Source organism: Nothobranchius furzeri, chromosome 17, assembly GCF_043380555.1.
Source record: "Nothobranchius furzeri strain GRZ-AD chromosome 17, NfurGRZ-RIMD1, whole genome shotgun sequence".
Classification (NCBI taxonomy): domain Eukaryota; kingdom Metazoa; phylum Chordata; class Actinopteri; order Cyprinodontiformes; family Nothobranchiidae; genus Nothobranchius; species Nothobranchius furzeri.
Window position 1 is genome coordinate 38,737,094 of NC_091757.1, and position 21,152 is coordinate 38,758,245.

Genomic DNA, 21,152 nt, shown 5'->3' on the forward strand with positions numbered 1-21,152 from the left:
AGGTCCGGACGGACTCCCAATTGAAATACATAAACATTTTCTGACAAATTATTGCCACACCTGCTTGAAATATTTAATGAGTCCTATGAAAGAGGCATTTTGCCACCATCTCTGAGAGAGGCATCTATTTCAGTCATTTTAAAACCTGGTAAGGGCCCAACAGATATGAGCTCATACCGTCCCATATCACTAATGTCCTGTGATACTAAAATATTGTGTAAGGCCCTAGCTCGTAGGATTAATTCATACATTCCAAAATTAATTTCTGATGATCAAAATGGATTTGTTATGGGCCGCCAGGCCTTTTATAATACTCGTCGGCTTCTGAATATACTGTGGGATAAGCAATCTGCTACTGACCATGCCTTTTTATCATTAGACGCTGAAAAGGCGTTTGATAGAATAGAGTGGAGATACCGTTTTGAAACCCTTAAGAGATTCGATTTGGGAGGAGAATTTCTGAAATGGGTCCAATTGTTATATACGGAACCGATAGCCAAAATCGTAACAAACAATCAGATATCAAGGCCTATACAACTTGGTAGGTCTACTCGACAGGGCTGCCCACTCAGTCCGTTATTGTTTCTTTTGGCCATTGAACCACTTGCTATGGCGATACGCAATTCCTCTGAATTAACTGGAATAAGAATAGGTCAGGTCGAACATCGGGTATCATTATTTGCAGATGACATCATTCTGTTTTTAACTAACCTAGAGAAGTCGGTTCCGGCAGTGGGCGATATTCTTCCGAATTTTGGGTACTTCTCTGGGTACAAGATTAATCAGAAGAAAAGCTCCTTGTTATTTCTAAATAAAAACAATCCTCATATCCAGACACAATTCACCAGTACCTGTGAAGGCTTTACCTACTTGGGAATACAGATTGTCCCTGACATAAAGAAAATTGTTCCCATTAATTATGACCCCTTGATACAAAAAGTTTCAGAGCTATTGGTAAGGTGGGATGGGATGCCGATTTCTATGATAGGTCGCATTAATATGTTGAAAATGTCAATTCTACCAAGATTTCTCTACTTATTTCAGTCCATCCCCCTATATACCCCAGACTCTATGTTTTCATCACTGAATAAACTTTTCTCCAGTTTTATTTGGAACAACAAACGACCCAGGCTACGCCTCTCCCTGCTATACTTACCTTATGAGCGTGGAGGGCTTTGGAGTGCCCAATATGAAGATGTATTATTGGGCAGCCCAGTTAAGGGCAGCTACTTGCTATTTTCCAACTAGGGAGACTCCTTCCTGGGTTAAAATTGAGAATACAGGGTATCCGCGGGTCCTTAAAAAGTCTTAAAACGTCTTAAATTTGCTTTTCAAAATTTAAGGCCTTAAAAATGACAAATAATCCTTAAATACAGTTTCCAAAGGTCTTAAATTACCAAAGGCCCACCAAACAAGATTCTTTTATTTCTATAAAAGTTTCGTGAATTTCTAGTTAGTGTTCAGCATTTTTTGTGTATGATGTTGGCGTAAGCGGAACCGTACACATTCAGCTGGTTGTGAAAGGGGGCTATTTTTAGATGAGCACATTAGCTGGTTAAGCTAGTGGGAGTTTGCGCCATGGGGAATTTTAATGGTATACTGGATGGCTAATCCCACGTTCGCGATGTGGTTAGCACCAGTTCCAGGCAATAGCTGGAAATAAGAGCTTAAATTTAATTTTTTTAATAGCTTAAATTTGGTCAAAGTGGCCTTAAAAAAGGTCTTAAAAAGTCTTAAATTTGGCTCCCATAAACCTGCAGATACCCTGGAATAACAACATAGGACTGCCATTACAATCTTCTGTTTATTCAGATACAGCTAAAAGAATACTGAAAAATACAAAAAACCCTATGGTTAGAAATACGATTTCAATCTGGCACCAAACACATATAGCTTTAAATGAAGAGTCACAACTGTCAGCTTTGTCGCCGATGTGTGTGTGTGTGTGTGTGTGTGTGGGGGGGGTTGATGTTTTTTGTTCTGTTTTAATCTGAAAATCATAAACATATTTTGGAAAAAAAAGGAAAAATAATCGTTTACCCCCAGCCCTAGTTTGCCTTTCACTGTTCTTTATTTATTTTTTTTAAATACATGCCCTCTCGGTTCTTTTATTATAATTTATGTTGTCTGTTTTTGTTGTCCTAACAAGCAGTCTAAAAAAATACTCAGTTCCACCACTATTTAAAAATAAAAAATAATTTCTGTATGTCAAATTTATTATTTTTTTTTATCACTCAGTGGTACGATGTACAAGGAAAGAGAAGCAAATTAGGTTTGAGTGATTTTATTTTATTTTGCACTGACTAAGACTCAAATGAATAAAAAAACTTGAATAATTTTGGTGAGTGACTCAAACTCAATTTAATAAATTGAACAGGGTTTTCCCCAGAAAATTTTATAAGCCACACGTTCCGCTGCTGTTTCTCACAGTATCAGCTGATGGAGGGCTCTAGTTTCATTGCGCCATTCGTGTCAGCGGACACAGTAGGGTCGGGGAGGGGGGCGGGGCATGACTCTTATCCTGGCGGGTGGCCAAGCAAAGCCTAGTGATCTGCCAGGCATATAAAGCACTGGGGGAAACCCTGATGAATCAATTTTTACCGTCACTAATCCAAACAACTAATCTAAAGTGAGCTCAAACTTAAGAATAGAAACTTGCTGGTGGATTTCGTTTTCTCACCTTTTTCACTATTGACACATTTTCATGTCTGGTAGTTTGTCCCACCCATATTGATTAAACTGTTATATTTTTCATTGCAGAGCAAGGCTAGTGAGCCTGCACCTGTACCGGCTCCCTCTGCTGAAGCGGGGCTGGTTGGCAGAGGCACTGAAGAAGGTAAAGGCAAAAATCTAATTCGGATGTATGTCTTGCGTGAACGACCTCAAACAAAATGGTTTGAAATAAACAAATAATACTAATAAGCCCACATAAGAATTATTAATCTATATTCTTTAAAACATGTGTTGTACATGTAGAGGTGTAGTCTGGTTACTTTTAAAAAGACATTAAAGCAAGCAACATTTTGAGGAAAAAAGATTTCAAAGATCCGACCACTTTCTTTAGGATGCCTCCTAGAGCAGTGGTTCGCAAACTTATTTAGCCGCGCACCCCCTTCTATGTCCCGACCATGTCGACACACCTCCCCAGCCCCCACATCAGGGCATGGCTATATATATATATATATATATTTCAGCCATCAAGCTAAACAGACAGGGTTAAAAAAAATATGATCGACCTTTTCCCCCATCACTTTAATTTTTTAATAAGGGGGATGCGCGAGGTGAAAAGTGTAATGGCTGCGGAGCTCAGAGAAGTCTGTCATATGTCACCATTAGCGTAGCCAGAAACTCATTTGTGGGTGGGCCTAAGAAAAAGTGGGCACAATAATTGTAATTGAAAACAAGTATATTGTTGCGCGCCTGTCCTCCATATGTGCCCTAGCCTCATAACAGTGCGCCAAGCTTCAGCACTCTGGCCTGCGCACGCCGATATGTTCCGCATTTGATCTTTTTTAACGGTGTTGGAGGAATCTGAAGGTGGTGAATCATTCTGGCAGATTGTAATTAACACCCTGTCTCATGCAGGTGTTCTGACATTGTAAACCTCACACACAGAACATTGTGGATGTAACTAAATAAATCAAGAAATGATTCCCATTCAGGCTATTAACAGCGAGCTGAAGATCTGAAGTTCAGAGTGCGTCTGTCAAAGGTCAGACGCGTTCCAGCGGAACCACGGCTCACGGGTGCACAAGTGAGCACATCTGGGCTGGGCAGAAGTAATTTTACAACATTGGTTTAAATAGCTCCAATAACGAGACGCGGTGACTTGAGCGGCTCATGGAGCTGTGCCGCGCACACACACACACACACACACACACACACAGATTCAATAGGCGCGCACGCTGCGCAAACTCCGGCAGCTTGAATGTAGCTGAGTTCTTTCATAAAGGGAGCCGGTGCAGGAAATCTGTGGACAGATGGGAGTTAGATCCAACTCGAGGGGGAAAACAAGGAATCTGAATTGTGCGGGGGACTTACAGTCTGTAGAGGGGGGAAAGTAGCTTGAGGGAGGAGTGGTCCGGTCTAGGCTGAGAGGGGATTCCTGAGACTGAGATCCAGAAGGGGAGACGTGGAGGGAGCTGAGTTTGCTGAGATCCAGGGAGCTTAGGTGGGCAGCTGGAGGTGGTTCTGGCCAGGGAGAAGCTGAGAGACAAACAGGTTGGAGTTCCAGAGAATAGCCTGTCGGGGATGAAGGTGGAGGTTTGATCTGGTGAACGAGAGCAGGAAGGGTAAAATGCTAAATCCAAAATCCAATACACATCTAAAATCTCAAAAGGTCCTAAGAGCTCGAAAATACTGTGACGAGGTGGCTTAGAAGGTACCCAGGTAGAGTAATCATCCAGCGAAGTGTAGGAGTCTCTCAGCTGCTTAAATACCCCTGGCTGGCTGATGAGCAGATCTGCTGCAGCTTGGTTAACCTCCAGACACACCTACCTGCAGAGGGAAAACTCAAGAGAAAGGGAGTGACAGCAGGAATACACCTCAGACCGTGACACACGTGTTTTCATTTGGTAGACACAGCCACATTTTCACATGACACACATACCATTCATTGCTTAAACACAAGTAGCCTTTGGGTGAACACTACCAAGCATGGAAAGAACACTGAAGAGCAAAACTGAAAACACAATTGTCGAAAGGCAACACAAGGAATTACACACTGAATGTATGACAGTGCCCACTTTTCTCTGAGAGAAACATTAGACATCACACAAATTTTGAGACAAAACATTAATTTTTACAGTTAACACCCCCCCCTCCCACACACACACACACAAATTTTGAGACAAAACATTTTATTTTTACAGTTAACCCCCCCCCCCCCCCCCCCCCACACACACACACACACACACACAAATTTTGAGACAAAACATTTTATTTTTACAGTTAACTCTCCCCCCCCCCTTCCCCCAAGCATAATCATGGGGCATCATGCCGCCGGTCTCTCTCTGGCCAGAGGGCCTCATCAACATCACAGGCGATGTCCTACTGGTCCAAACAGCTCTGGAAGTACCGCCTCGAGTGCCTCATGAAGCCCTGACAAGCCTCAAAGGCCACATCTCTACAAGGCTCCTCCATGGCTTGAAGCAGTGGGACCTTGCTCTGTGGATTCCTTTCGAACACCTTCCACCTCCAGGCTGAGAACAACTCCTCAGTGGGATTGAGGAAGGGGGAATAAGGTGGATGTTATAAAATGGAATACCGTGGGTGGTCCTGAAACCACTCATACACCTGGGTAGCCTTGTGGAAACTTACTTTTATGCTGCAGTCCTTGATTGCAAATTGCTCGCCAGACCCGAAAGTTTGGAGATTTGAATATTTGTGTGTTGTTGATTGAAGCTTTGAGAATTTATGTGGAAAGTGTGTGTAAACCTGAAAATTGTGTGTTGTGTTTTGACAGCAAGGTAATGTGAAATTGACATCAGAGTGTAAAGGAGGAAAATCAGAGTTCTAATATGATAAGGAAATCTTAAGTAGTGATAAATTGAGTCAAGCAATTGGGAACAGAAGTAGAGGTTGTGAAAATTGTGCCTCATTTTTGCTTTTTGAATTTTAGCAATCGAAAAAAACTGCAACTGCTACAAGTTCTGTGTCCAACGTTTCAATTTCACAGTCTGCCAAAAGTAAGTGAAGCTAACAGCACTTGCTTTATCCAGATGTGTAGCAATACACGTTTTAACTTGTTTATGAATCTGGGGTATGGTCTTGTTGACAATGGAGTGGCGGCTGGGGGCATTACGTAGCGAGGCTCGAGGTGTTCAATTAAGCATCTAAACCCGACATTACTCACCACCGACGGGCTAGTCATCAAGCACAATAAACTGGCATATCTTCTCTGTTAGGGTTAATGCCTTTTTGGTATCTCTCGGGAGATTCTCATGCTTTGCAAAGGTTTCAGGCAGCGTTTGTTGTTTAACGCCAGGGAATTGTTTCTTCGCCTCCGTGGTCTTGTGAAAATCCTCATGCAGCTTTGTGTGATGCTTCTTCAAATGCGCAATGAGGTTCGATGTATTAAATGTCCCTGGGTCTGTCCCACAACGGGAAACTTCTCCATGACAAGTGTTGCACTGAGCAACACTGTCTTTTTCATGCTTCAGTGAAAAATACAGTTACAGTTTTGACACATTTTAACGAGCTTCCTCCGCGCCGTGTACAGCACTCTCACAAAGGTTCAGCAGATATGTTTACATTTTTGCCGCTGCGCGCCTTCAGTGTTAGGGAAAGGAAGGGAGGGGCTGATGCGATGCTGCTGTCAGGGTCTGTCATGGATTTTATCAATATGTTTATCAATAACCCATTTCCTGTAGTTGGAGGGAGGAGACAATGATCAACAAGTCAAACAGTTATAACTGTGGCAAGATGCACGAGGGGGGGGTGGGGGAAGAGAGGGGGGGTGAGAGAGAGAGAGAGAGAGTGTGTGTTTGTGTGTGAGTGGCTTGTGTGGGTGTGTCTGAATGAGTTCTGAACTAGTGGGCATGCAGAGAGGAATAGAGAAATACATATTACATTCATTTGATTGAGTCCATGATCAAGAATTAATAAACATAATTTTATCTCTAGGCTCCACAGTAGCAGCGACGGACGGCTGGTTTGACTGGCTCTGAGAAGCGTTAATCAGAATTTGCAGTTCGCGTTTTTTTTCCTTCTACCAATCGCATAGTGATGTCTGGGCTTAAAAGCAGCTCATTAGATTCATAGTTATTTGTAAAAGTAATGCATTACCATAAATAGTAATGTGTTAACCAACATTGGTTATGTATACTACTGATTGCAAAAACACCCCTAGGTATTTTGTCTTCTCTTTTTACTGAATATTTTTATGTTATATATTTCTGCTTGGTTCACTGCAGTTTCAAGGAAGAGAGAAGAGACGGATGAGAAACCTCTGCTCTTACATTTCCACAACCATCAAATGAAAGATGGAGGTGTCCCAACCAGCAGCTTGGCTGGGCAGATGACAGCAAAAGTTGGTGGAGGAGCAGAAACTAGCAAGAACCTAGATCTGGACCCTAATGAAAAGACGTCTGATTCTTCAGAGATTGAAGTTGGTGGAGAAGATGAAGATGATGTGAATCTAGACTCTGAGCATTCAGACTCTGGGCCAGAACCTGGAAACGGAGACCATGGCTGTAATGAGAACAAGTCTTCGAAGTCAGATATTAAGACAGTCAACAAATCATTTAGCTGCCCTGTGTGTGGTATACGGTTCCTCCACAAGTGGTCTCTTCAGAAACATGTGAGAATGACAAGTCATTCAGCAGTAAAGTCTTCAGAGTGTTCGGATAATACAAAATGTGTGAAAGAGAAGCAACATGGAGGCTCATGCAGAAAAGTCATGAAACAACCAAAATCATTTTGTTGTGATGACTGTGGAAAAAGATTTAGCCATAAGTCCAATTTAACCCATCATATGAAAGGCCACACCGGACAGAAGCCTTTTGCCTGTGAGCTCTGTGGATACAGATGTACCCAAAAGGCAAGTTTAAACAAACACATGAGAGTTCACACAGGAGAGAAGCCTTTTGCCTGTGAGCTCTGTGAATACAGGTGTACCCAAAAGGCACATTTAAACAGACACATGAGAGTTCACACAGGAGAGAAGCCTTTTGCCTGTGAGCTCTGTGGATACAGATGTTTCCAAAAGGCACATTTAAACGAACACATGAGAGTTCACACAGGAGAGAAGCCTTTTGCCTGTGAGCTCTGTGGATACAGATGTACCCAAAAGGCACATTTAAACAGACACATGAGAGTTCACACAGGAGAGAAGCCTTTTGCCTGTGAGCTCTGTGGATACAGATGTACCCTAAAGGCAACTTTAAACACACACATGAAAGTCCACACTGGAGAGAAGCCTTTTGCCTGTGAGCTCTGTGGATACAGATGTACCCTGAAGGCACATTTAAACAGACACATGAGAGTTCACACAGGAGAGAAGCCTTTTGCCTGTGAGCTCTGTGGATACAGATGTACCCTAAAGGCAACTTTAAACACACACATGAAAGTCCACACAGGAGAGAAGCCTTTTGCCTGTGAGCTCTGTGGATACAGATGTACCCAAAAGGCAAGTTTAAACACACACATGAGAGTTCACACAGGAGAGAAGCCTTTTGCCTGTGAGCTCTGTGAATACAGATGTACCCAAAAGGCAAATTTAAACACACACATGAGAGTTCACACAGGAGAGAAGCCTTTTGCCTGTGAGCTCTGTGGATACAGATGTACCCTAAAGGCAATTTTAAACAAACACATGAGAGTTCACACAGGAGAGAAGCCTTTTGCCTGTGAGCTCTGTGAATACAGATGTACCCAAAAGGCAAATTTAAACACACACATGAGAGTTCACACAGGAGAGAAGCCTTTTGCCTGTGAGCTCTGTGGATACAGATGTACCCAAAAGGCAAGTTTAAACAAACACATGAGAGTTCACACAGGAGAGAAGCCTTTTGTCTGTGAGCTCTGTGGACAAAGATTTCACCAAAAGACACATTTAAAGAGACATACGAGCATCCACACAAGTGTGTGTGTGTGAGTGGGTGGAGGAGTGTTGTGATGGGGTTTTTATTGTCAGGCTGTTTTTAAAATTCTGGGGATGGGAGGGTATGTGGGGCCTTTTTAATTTGTTAACACTTTGAGTTGCATGTATTACAGGATTAAGTGGTGTATATAAATAAAGTTGATTGATTGAAATGCAGGGCCATGAACGTGAATACCAAAATCAACAATATGGTGTAACCATCAAGCTTGGAGCAGATGTTTATCTTCACCAGGTTTGAGACATGAGTACCTATTGTTACCATCACGCCATTGAAGCCGGACTTCATTGTGCTCTAATAGCAGTTAGTCGATGATGAGCTTGCAGTGGGATAGATGAATCCAAGATGGCCTCTCGGCAATCTTTACAGCAGTGGGGTGGTAAGGAGAACTTGAAACGGGCCTTCCCACTTCAGGCAGCGCCAGTTGTCTCATTTCAGCACCTTAATCAGAACCCAATTTCCTGATTTCATTACCTGTGAGGGCGATTAAGCACACGAGGGTTCTGGGAGATCATTGTTTATTTTGACTTGTTTATCAGTAAACAATTTAACCATCCAATCTGCTAAAGTATTTTCTCTGCCACTGTGGACCACAGGATTCATGATATGGGGAACAGGAAATCTTCCATAAACCACTTCAAATAGTGTTGGTCCACCAGAGGGAGCTGTTACCCTCATCCACAGTTTTACTAGTGAGACACACTCTGGCCATGGACAGCCTGTCTCAGCCACTGTTTTCGCCAATCTATTTTTAATCGTTCCGTTTGTACGTTCAACCAAGCCGGCTGAAGAGGGGTGATAAGAACGATGTTTCAGCCCAAACCCTAATGTTTCAGAGCACCTGGTCAATACCTCATTCACAAAATGTGTCCCATTATCTGATCTAATAACCAATGGAATTCTGTAAGTTGGAAAAAAAATGATTGCACAACACCTTTGCCACTGTTAAAGCGTATTTTTTCTTTGTGGGATATATATTTCTGGCCACCTGGATAAAGCATCTATTACCACTAAACAATATTTTGTTTCTTGCATCTTTGATAGTTCAATAAAGTCCATGTGTGAAATGGATAATCAGGTGTTGGGAAGTGTCCCCGTTTTGTTCTTAATCGCCCTTGAGTAGGAATGGGTACAGAATTCGGTAGTTTTTAAGGTACCGACCGAATTCCATAGTACCGACCGAGCACCGATTCACTTCATTTGAAACGGTGCCTTGTTTTGGTACCCGTCCTTCATAACGAGAACTTGCCAAGACAGCTGCGCATGCACAAGAGCGTTATGTCGTCGGCCGCTGCGAGCGAGTTGTAAACCGAGCAGCATGGTAGAAAGAACGCACGCTAAAGCTTGGGTCCACTTCACTAAATGTGATGGGTAACTGGGTGATGATGAAACCAGCGACGATCTAAGTGAGACATCCTCATCTTAATCTGCTCCGGTAGGTAAATAAAATTTTTAAGATAACGGTAGCTTGTTATGTTAGCCTCCGTTTCGCTAATGGTGCGTTCGCTTTCTCCTCAGAACTCCAAATCACTGACTAGAAGAACATGAATGCGCTCTAAAGTTTGGCTTCACTTTACTAAAAGCGACGGGTGACTGGGTGAAGATAAAACCAGCGACAACGATCTAAGTGTGAGGCATCATCGTTTTAATCTGCTCCAGCAGATAAATAAACTGTTTAAGATAATGTTAGCTTGATATGTTAGCTTCCATTGCCACCGTTGTTATCAGCTGATGGTGCGTTCGCTTTCTCCTCGGAAATTCTAGCTTCCCAGTAGGAAAAATCAAATGAAAAGAGACGGCAAAAGGAATGAAGATACACAGTAAATTTAGTTCACAGTAAAGATGTTTGCTTCAGTTTAATTATCAGCTTATAAAACTACAAGGACAATGTTAAAATACAAACAGTTGAATGTTATTTATCATGATATTTATCAAATATGGTTATATATTGAGAAAAATATATATTTAACCCTTACCTCACATTAGAGCATTTTTTTGTGCTGACACGTGTATTTTTGTGAATAACTTTGGCTATGTTAATGCAATTTATCTAATTTTTATGGAGGATGTGTATTTTGGAAGGAATTACAAAAAAAAGTTTGAAAAAATATTCAACCTACTTTTTTAAAACGTGGAAATCATTTTGTACAATTAAGCAAATTGAAGCATTTTTTGTGCCATTGACTTTCATGTAAATCATATATTTTGAATTAGCATATATATTGGCATAATTTTAAAAAATTATGATTGTGCCCATGTATACAGTCTCATCACAAATGTAAGAAGCAGTTTTTACCGTTTTTCACTACATGGCATACTTTCTCCATATATAGCAGGGCAATGGCTGACCCAGCATTTAAACTGAATGATTTAGCTGTATTTCTTTACCTCTGACTGCCCATTATATTACATATTTTGCAAAAATTGTTTGTGTGTTATTTAGAGATGCCATACAATAGTTTGCATGTGTGTGTTCTGAATTTTTGGTAATTGTGCTTTTTCAGTGTTCTTTCAAAAAATAAGCCTGACTGAATGTACAAAATTAGCTCATTCTGCAAAATAGCATTTTGACATGTGTTCCTTTGTGTGTGATTGTGCAGGCATGCGTGTATGTAGGTATCCAAGCACTTTACAGATCTTCAAAAGACAGATCTGTGATCATTATCTGGAGTGGTTGAGCAGGTGTGGGCAATGGGAGTGTATGGGGGGGGGGCACAGGTTCTCACACTCTGTTGACTTCAGGATTTTCTGCAAAATTTCAGATACTCATTCATGATTTTACTTTTGCAAAATGTTATTTCAATAAGTACAAAGCATTTGCATGGATGAAAGCTAAGATGAAGGCTGAAAAACTTCAAAGGCGTACATTTGTTTTTCAAAACAAATTCCTGCAGAATCGAATTTTGTTTACATTCAGTAGGGGCAGCTTACACAGGTGCACCAATTGACTAAAAGTACATATATGAGACTCAGATCAGGATTCATTTCTTTGAACCGCAACCATGAGAAGAAGATTCAACGTGAATGAAGCCCTGGAGGTGTTTCAGCAGCTTGAGGAAGAGGGAGAGTCAGCCTCATCCTCATCCACGGATGACAGCTGTTCTTCGGATGAAGAGGCTGAAGATCAGGCCTTTACCCCAGGGCCTGATTCAGGGGAAGAAATGGAAGAAGGTTCAGATGAGGAGGTGGTTGCCGCAGAGGAGAGATGGGACCATCCTTTGTGGCAATCAAAGAGCGGGATCGCCTGGTCCCCGACACCCGACACCAGGATTCCCTTTCGGGCTCCAGACGTCCGCCATTGTGGGATCACCCGCCTCGCTGTCAGCTACATCCAAACTATTGAGGACAGCTCGCTGGTTCTTGGAGAGGAGCTGCTAAAAAAAAATCTGTCTTGTGGGAACAGTTAGGCGCAACAAGCCAGAGTTGCCCCCACAGCTGCTCCAGATGAAAAGCAGAGCGGGTCTGTCCTCCCTGTTCGGCTTCACCTCCACCGCCACCGCGGTGAGCTACTCCAAAGCGCCGGCAGAACATTCTGCTCCTCGGCACCAAACCCCATCAGGTTCAGATCCAGGAGGGACCGCAGCAGAAGCCGACCGTAATCATCGATTACAACCGCTGCAAAGGGGCAGATGACAACTTGGACAAGGTAATTTATTTATTTTATTTTGTTTTATTATAATTCACCAACCTAATTGCATATGTAATTTATTTATTCATTTATTTTTATTCCAGCTCAGCTGCCGCCGCAAGACCAGACGTTGGCCCATGTCGCTCTTCTGCAACATGTTAGATGTGAGCGCCTACAATGCCCTGGTCCTGTGGCTGTCTGGAACTGGCCTGGAACCAGCAGAAGAGGAGCATCTGGAGCTCCATGGTGAGACCAGCCCAGGCGAGGTGCACTCGCTTGCCGCGGTCCAGCAGCGCTGCAGCTTTGTTGCAGGTGCAGCACCAGCCCAGGAGCAGACAAAGAAAAATGCCACCTTTGCAGAGGGAAGAGGAGCGTGCATGCACGCTTTTGCCAAGCATGTGGTCAGGCTGTGTGCAAGGAGCACTCAACAGTTGTGTGCTCAGCCTGCAGCTGTTAGCTCACTCCCCTCTGTGTTTCTCTCTCTTTCTCTCTCTCTCTCTCACACACACACACACACACACACACACACACACACACACACACACACACACACACACACACACACACACACACACACACACACACACACACACATACACACACACACACACACACACACACACACTTTTTCTTTGTTCGTGTGCTTTAATAAAGTGTTCAACTGGTTATCTTTGTAAGTGCATTTTTTTGTGCTCTAATGACTTTAACGTGAGTATTTTAGAAAATATGACATTACACAAAAACTACAAAGTGAGCAAAAAATATTTTGATGCCTATTTGTGACACTCCAAGGCTGTGACAACTTACCCACAAAAAAGGTCATCTGGACATAACACACAAAAAATGATTTGATTTTTTCATTTTTTGTACAGTTTTCAAACTTCGGGTTTTGCTCATAAACCTGGCAATAAAGGGGTTAAATCTGAGAAACACACACATATTTTATTATATTTTGTTAGGGCTGAAGCCAAGGATGAAATTCATGTAAAAAAATTGGGACTTATGAAATATTATATAATATTTCTAAAGGAAGCTTTGTAAGTGCATTTTTTTGTGCTCTAATGACTTTAACGTGAGTATTTTAGAAAATATGACATTACACAAAAACTACAAAGTGAGCAAAAAATATTTTTATGCCTATTTGTGACACTCCAAGGCTGTGACAACGTACCCACAAAAAAGGTCATCTGGACATAACACATAAAAAATGATTTGATTTTTTCATTTTTTGTACAGTTTTCAAACTTCGGGTTTTGCTAATAAACCTGGCAATAAAGGGGTTAAATCTGAGAAACACACACATATTTTATTATATTTTGTTAGGGCTGAAGCCAAGGATGAAATTCATGTAAAAAAATTGGGAATTATGAAATATTATATAATATTTCTAAAGGAAGCTTTCTAAGTGCATTTTTTTGTGCTCTAATGACTTTAACGTTAGAAAATTTAAACGTTGGGTAAGGGTTAATTATTAAAGAGAATTAAAATATAAAACACTCAAAAGTATCGAAAATTGGTACCGTTAAGTACCGGTATCGATTCCTAGGTACCGGGAATTAGTACCGAATCGATTCAAATGTCAAAGGTACCCATCCCTACCCTTGAGCGTTGTTTTTCATACAGATTAAACATTTTCTGCAATAGTCATTTGCAAAAGTAGAAAAATGAATAGTGTGGAATGTACTATTGATTAACTGAGCCATCCCCCCCTTCGAGACATGAGATACATGACTCATAAGAACAGCAGTGGGAAACAAAGACCTAGGTAAACTAGGTTTGTTATTTACATGCAACACATCATCACTATTTACAGGTTTAAATCTAAGCCAGGTCCGCTGTTCCTGATCAGGAACAGAAGTCTGTGTCTCACGGAGGATGTCATAAGAAAGTGTTTCGGAGCAGTAACATGAAGCTCCAAAGGTGAGAAGCATGAAGGCTGCAGCCGTAGCTGCTTTATCTGCAAAATTATTGCCTCTCGTAGTGTCAGAGTCATCTGTTTGATGTGCAGGGCATTTGCACAGCGATAACTTGCATGGGAGTTGCACAGCATCCAGAAGCTCCAAGATCCTTGAAGCGTGAGTCAGCTGTTTACCAGTGGAGGTGACCATGCCTCTGTTTTTCCAAATCTGGGCAAAGTGGTGCACTGAAGAGTGAACATACTATCAGTGAAAATGTTTATGTCTTGTCCTGAGTGAAGCTGGCAGGCTCTAGTCACAGCTGCTAATTCAGCCACCTGGGCAGAGCAATGAGAGGGCAATGGTTTAGCTTCAATGACTGATGTCTGAATGGTCACTGCATAACCAACTAAGTTTTTTCGAGACGCATCTTTTTTAGCTGAACCATCAACATAAAGAGAGATATAGTCAGGCTGAGGAGTGTCTAAAACAAGGCTGCCAACTCGTACGCACTGAGCGTGAGACACACGCATTTGACCCTCTTCACACGCTCTCACGCCACACCCCTGTGGAAAGCCAAAACCATCAAAATACGCCACTTTTCCAACCCATCTAGTTAAGAGATGGCAAAAAAAACGTCGCAAAAACTCTCCCAGAACGCCGTATTTGACGCCGTTCTTAACGGTCCTTGTAGAACGCCCGTAAAATACGACGTTTTTTCCGGACATTGAAAGCCGTTTTTACGTCACCCTAATCCCAGACGCGTTCCCTGTGTGGGTGGCGTAAAAAACGGCGTTTGGTACGGACATTGAACGCAGCTTATTTCGCCGCTCTGTGACACAAAACGCCGCTTTTAACGCCACTTTGTGACAGTTTTCACGCGTTTAAAATTCAACTTTACTCTCATTTATGCAGAGCCCTCTCCATGGGTTTCTCATCCACTTAATTTAAACTCCAGTGACCCAATGAAAGAAGAGGAGGTTGAGGCAGCACTAATTCTCTATATAAAAGTGTTTCAGAAAAAAATCACTAATGCGCTAACAAACTATGTCTTAAACGTTCAAATTTGAAGTACAAAATCATCGCAAGTTGTAAAAATATAAATCTGTCTTTACCTGAACCATCATTTCCATCTGTTGCAACACGCATGCGAGTTCTCGTCTTCGTACATGCACGCGTGTTTTGTACATAGGGGTGTGTTTGGCCGGGGGCTGTGTTTTGTACATGGGGCGTGTTTGGCCGGGGCTGCGCCTGCAGCTAGGTATTATTGGCTGTGTTCGAGATGAGCCAGCTCTGCGCAGATTCGATCACCGGTGATCGGCGCGTAGTGCATGCCGGTTAGATTTGTGTCCAACTTGACGCCGACTTGCTTTGACATCATGCATACGTAGGCAACGATATACTCGTGAGATCAAGGCGGCCGCAGATTTTGGAGCAAGGCATTGCAGTTGCTCTCCACCGGCTGCAAAACCTAGGGGATGACGGGAAACGCCTGGCTCTCACCTGATCTAAGATCTGATTGGTTCATATTTTGATCCAAACATCCGGTGGTAGAACATGAAATGTTAGTTGGTCACATGTATTCTGTAAATCATGTAACGTTGATGATGACAACTATATAGGCCATAAAGAGGAATATGTTTTGTGTTCTTTTGTCACATTTCCTATGAGCACACTAAACCTGCAGCTGATAACCTTTACTTATTATTACAGTCATGTCTTCATATGCAATATATGATATCCAGAAGCACATGAGGATGTGTTTCAGCTGCTAACAGGCACCATAATTACAATTGAAAATTAAACAAGTATGAACTCTTAACGCGATATCTTCATCCATCGTCACCCGTGAGCTACACATGTAGGGAAATCTGTCCGACTTAAACGCCGGCTTTCAGCCACTCCCCCTGCTGCTTCCGTCTGCTCTCGTCTGTTTTCCAGGTGAGGCGCAGCTCAACTCGAACACGGCCATTGCCTCTATAACCAGGTTACTGGTACGGAAGCCTGGAAAGGCCAAAATTCCTCAAACGTTTTTCCCCCTACTGGCTGATATGAATTAATATAATACAATAGAGTAAATTATATTAGTCCCACAGTGGGGACATCCACTCATTACAGCAGCACACACACTTAGAGACACAGATTACAGTAAAACTGACTGCAGCCATGTTTGATAACTTCAATAACTTCATGCTGATGACCACATGAACATAATCCTGTGTTTAATGGATGCAAGTACATCATGAAGTTAGCTTAACATGATAGATTGTTTTTCTTGGAAGGAAATAATAACGGTTAATGTTATGAATGACATGATATTGCCCACCCCTAGATGGCATTTAAAAATAATTACATTAATTATCATTTAAAGTTCCTGTGTGACATTTGTGACATGTAGCTGTAACTCTTTACTGCAGATAGATAGATAGATAGATAGATAGATAGATAGATAGATAGATAGATAGATAGATAGATAGATAGATAGATAAATAGATAGATAAATAGATAGATGGATAATGTGAAGAAGTTCAGGAGAGTTGGATGTTAAATTGTCCTCACGAAAAAAAAATTTGTGTTAAACAAAGGTCAGTTCCCTCTGTAAAGTCAGAGGTACGGAAGAGGATTAGGGCCACTGAAAAGAAAAAAAAAGAAAAGAAAGAGAATTCTGACTTTTTTCCCTCAATTCCCTGTCAGAATTCCGAGATTAAAAGTCATAATTTTGAGAAAAAAAGTCAGAATTCTGAGAAAAATGCAAGAATTCTCTTTCTTTCATTTTTTTCTTGTCAGTGGCTCTAATCCTCTTCCATACAGAGTAGAAATGAAAAAATAAAATGTAGAGCACAAAATGACCCCGTCTCACTCTTCGAAATGTTCAAAAGTTGGCAGCCCTGGTCTAAAATGTCAACACGTGGTTTTATCATTTCATTCGTGAGTGTTTTGCAGCAATAGTGTTCTCCATCCATGTCAGTAGGTAAAAGTGAAGCTGGGTTCAGGCTTCCACAGCGCACTATTTCAATATGTGGCTACGACAACGATGTAGAGACAACGCCTTCATGTGCCTCTCTGCTGCATCCACAGAGAGAAAAAAGTCTTTGGAGTAGTCAGGCAAGGATAGAACAACATTTGTTTGTAGAAGTTTTCTTTTACTCCACAAAAGCCTTTTCTGCCTCAGGAGTCCAACTGATTTAGTCATATAGAGCTAGGTCTTTGCCATAAATGATAATCTGAAGTGGCGACACCACGAATGCATAATCAGGTATCCAGGTTCTGCAAAAGTTGCAGAGACCCAAAAATGACATCATTTGTTTCTTTGTTTTAGGTTTAGCTGCGTCTTGAATAGCAGTTTTCCGAGTATCTAAATAAGCTTTTCCTTCACCGGAAAGAGTGTGACCAAGATACGTCACTGAAGGTCTCCACAACTGCAATTTTGAGAGTGAAACCTTGTGGCCTTGTTCATAGAGGTGTTGCAAGACCTGTAATGTGCTTTCTTTACAGTGAGCTTGTGTGTCAGATGTGATCAGTATGTCATCTACATAAAGTATCATCTGAGTGTGTGCAGGAGGTACACAGCTGGACATGGGATGCCCTGAGTGCTTGTGTGTATTCATGTGGACTGTTAGCATACCCCTGAACTAACCTTGTGAATGTGAATTTTTTCCCTTTAAACATGAAACCGAACCAATGTCAAGAGTCTTATGTAAAGGTACTGAGAAAATGCGTTACTTAGATCAATAACTGAACCATTGTTTGTCTGGGGTAATTTGGCTCAGAAGTGGAGGACTTGAATGATCAGTTACAGACTTTAAGGCAGAGAGGAAAATTATCTCAGCCTGACCCAAACAAAGTCTTGTTATCCGAATCTGACGCCATGGCAGCCTTCAAGATGCCAACAACAAACCCCCACGAAGGAATGCAGACAGATGCTGTGAACCCCCCCCCCCCTTCGGATTGGTGGACTTCAGCCTAGCGAGGTCATCAACCTGCAGGTGTCAATGTGCTTTGCGCTCCTCCCAAGATCTCCCTCCCACATGTGACTACAGTGGCTGAGCGCCATACATGGCTGCTTCCGCTTGGGAAACAGGATCCCAGCCCCCCCGCCTCCCTATCGAAGTCTCATGTTGTGACTGTTGATGTTCGTGCTTATATGTTTGAGGCAGTTTTTTTTTTTTTTTGCATAGCAAAGCTAAGCCCTGCCGGGAGTAACTCTGGTATGCCTTTTTTTCCCTCCCCCAATTTATCCTCATGTAATTCCCTTTTAATCTAAATGAAATGAGCGCCGTTCTGGCTGCTCTCGTGGACTGCCTGTATCTGTTTTGTCTACGTGTGTGTGTGTGTAACCTTGGTCAGGCTGTGCTGCGGAGTCAAGTTCCTATGCTCTGGGTCGCTGGAGCGCTGGCAATAAAGCTTTTTCTGATTCTGATTCTGAACTGTGTGTGGGTTGGGCACATCAGATGCCACTCGGACTATTGACTGGTTCACGAGTCTCAGGTCCTGTACAAGCCTCCACTCATTCCTGCCACTTTTCTTAACAGGAAAGATAGGAGTATTACATGTTGACTCAGGAGAAAGTCTGATGATTCCTGGCTCAAACATGCTTAGAATTACTGGCATTATACCGTCTTCAGCCTCTTTGCTGATTGGATACTGCCTTATTAGTGGTCTGTAGTTTGATTTTGCATGCACTTGAACAGGTAAACAATCCTTAATCCTACATCCGTAGGACCATTGGACCATAAGTCAGAAGGAATATTTTCAAGTTCAGGAAAGTCCTCCAAAACTGTTGCATACAGGAACGTATCGACGTCTCATTCATGCAGGTGTGTTTGGGGAGAAACCTTCAACTTCCAGCCTAGTGTAAATCTACATGTACCAGATAGTGAACTGCTCTTCCAGCCATCAGAGTCATCATTATCAAGGTCTGTGTCCATCGCACAAGCAAGGACATGACCCAAGCTTTTCCAAGGGCGGTTTGGTTCTTTCAGTATAGATAAATGTGCGGGTGTGACGTGGGAGAGATTGCGTTGTTCCGGAGACAAGATAACTGAACAAACAGCATTCCCGGTTGGTGTGACATACAAGTGCTGGAGGGTGATAGAAGAATCTCTCTTCTTGTGGAACTTAGTGTCATAGGTCATGTCAGGTCCAGGTTCTTTTTTGTATCTTGAGTGTAACATGGAACTCCTCAGGTGGCATAAGATGAGATATTCCAAAACAGTCATAATTCTTCTCTTTTGATTTGTCAAATGCCAGCTTAGTTAACTCTTTAGCTACAGAGGTGGATGTGAGGTCCAGAGACCACCAATAGCAGGGTGGTCCATCACCCTTTAAGACAAATATGTCTTGTGCGTCAAGTGGGTTTATTTCAGAAGTCATGCCCTTAGGTGTGCAGACAATTGAAATACCCATTTTCACCATGAGATCCCTACCAAGAAGATTGACAGGGCAGGTAGGATCAATTAGAAGGGCTACTTGTGCTTCCCTTCACGTTACTTTGTGTTAAACATTTACTGGATTTGTTAATTTGTGCTGTTTTGCATGGCCAGCTGCAGTTTTTATGAGAATCTTGTCAGATGAGAAAGCAGCTTCAGGGGGAGTTGATGTAAGAACCGTTCTGCAGGCCCCTGTGCCACATAAACAACTATAAGGCTTTCCATTAAACAAGATAACGCATGTGGGAGCCTTGGAGAAATCCGACCATTTTTTGAGTGCAGCAAAAATGTCAACGGTCATGTCATCTTCACCTCCTCCCTCAGTTACAATGTCATCTGGCTTTGGAACTGTATCCCATGTCAGCCTCTGAGTCTAGCCATGCCTGAAACCCAGGATAACGATTATTAACACTGTTTGGGTTATCAATAATCTTGTCATCCGTGACATTTGATGAGTTGTGCATGCAGTTACGGCTTAGATGTCCCTTCTTGTGGCAGATCCAGCAACTAATATCTCTGCCATTATAGAATCCTCTACCTTTGCCTCTGGGCCTAGGATTTTTTCTGCCTCTTGATGCATAACGTGACTGATATCCTGCAAATGCTAATGTGTCATCTGAGCTAAGGAATGTGTTGTTTGTACTGGTCGAGGTCATGTTTTTCGTAGCGTGTGTAGCTTTCTCCACTGTGTCTGCAACAGAACCTCTTGGTCTGTGGACCCAATATTTCTCTACAAATGTATGAAATGGGGGAAGCAAACCGTCCAAAAATGGCTTTTTAAATTCCTGCTGATAAGCTTCTCTCTCGTCAGCATTAAAAGGGATGCCTGAATTGTATTCGAACACAGGTTCCAACCTGCTTAGAAAATCTGACGGGGTTTTATCAGGTTTCTGCTTAACTTCACTAATTTTACAATAATCAGCTGTTTTTCTGAAAGCTGTCTTTAACCTGTCTAGTAAACAGTGTTGGGCAATTTACTTCAAAACTGTAATTAATTATTTATTACTTGTTACCCTCATTTTAAAGTAATTCATTACATTACAATATTACTGATTTTAAAATGTAAGGCATTGCACTACTTTTCCATTACTTTAAGTTACTTTCACCAAAACAACTTCAGTATGAATCTGGTCATGTGACACTCAGTGAGCTCATGACATATATGTGGAAGGTGATGTGGTATCTGAGCTAGGATTGCTGTTAAAAACAGTCAGATATAATAACAGTGCTTTAAAATAATTGTTTATTAAATAAAAGCAACAACAATCTGTGCTCTCAGCACTCTGCCATCTTATATTAATTGAGCAGGGAGTGAGGTGGTGGGGGCTCCAAGCCTATAATTGCCTTGGTCCTCAAATTCCTTGATACGGCCCTGGATGTGGGACTGACTTCTGGGGTGATCTGATTCTATCACTAGTATAAATATTAAATGCTTATATATTATTGCTTTTCACTGGTAAAAATGTGTATTGAGGATAAATCTACCTACTCTTTTTGTTTTCAAGCACTTTGTTTTGTTTTCTTCATTTTATTTGAATAATTTCCTGCCCTTTCTCTCCCTAACCTTCCTGCATGCTGCATGTTTTCTCCGTCTTCCAGA

General features: G+C 41.9%; 1 protein-coding gene across 4 annotated transcripts in view; it reads left to right on the plus strand.

Moving 5' to 3' along the window:
- LOC139063609 (oocyte zinc finger protein XlCOF6-like) overlaps positions 1-9,683 on the plus strand; it is a 158,721-nt gene extending 149,038 nt beyond the window's left edge. For 2 of the 4 annotated variants that reach the window (XM_070545985.1, XM_070545984.1), the window contains 2 exons: positions 2,761-2,836; positions 6,915-9,683. In XM_070545985.1, the coding sequence (XP_070402086.1) occupies positions 2,761-2,836; positions 6,915-8,596 (1,758 nt within the window). In that variant the 3' untranslated portion in view covers positions 8,597-9,683. Of the gene's footprint in view, positions 1-2,760; positions 2,837-4,952; positions 5,688-6,914 lie in introns of those variants that run through there. The other 2 variants (XM_070545986.1, XM_070545987.1) reach the window with 2 other exon arrangements.
- Positions 9,684-21,152: the final 11,469 nt, after the last annotated feature.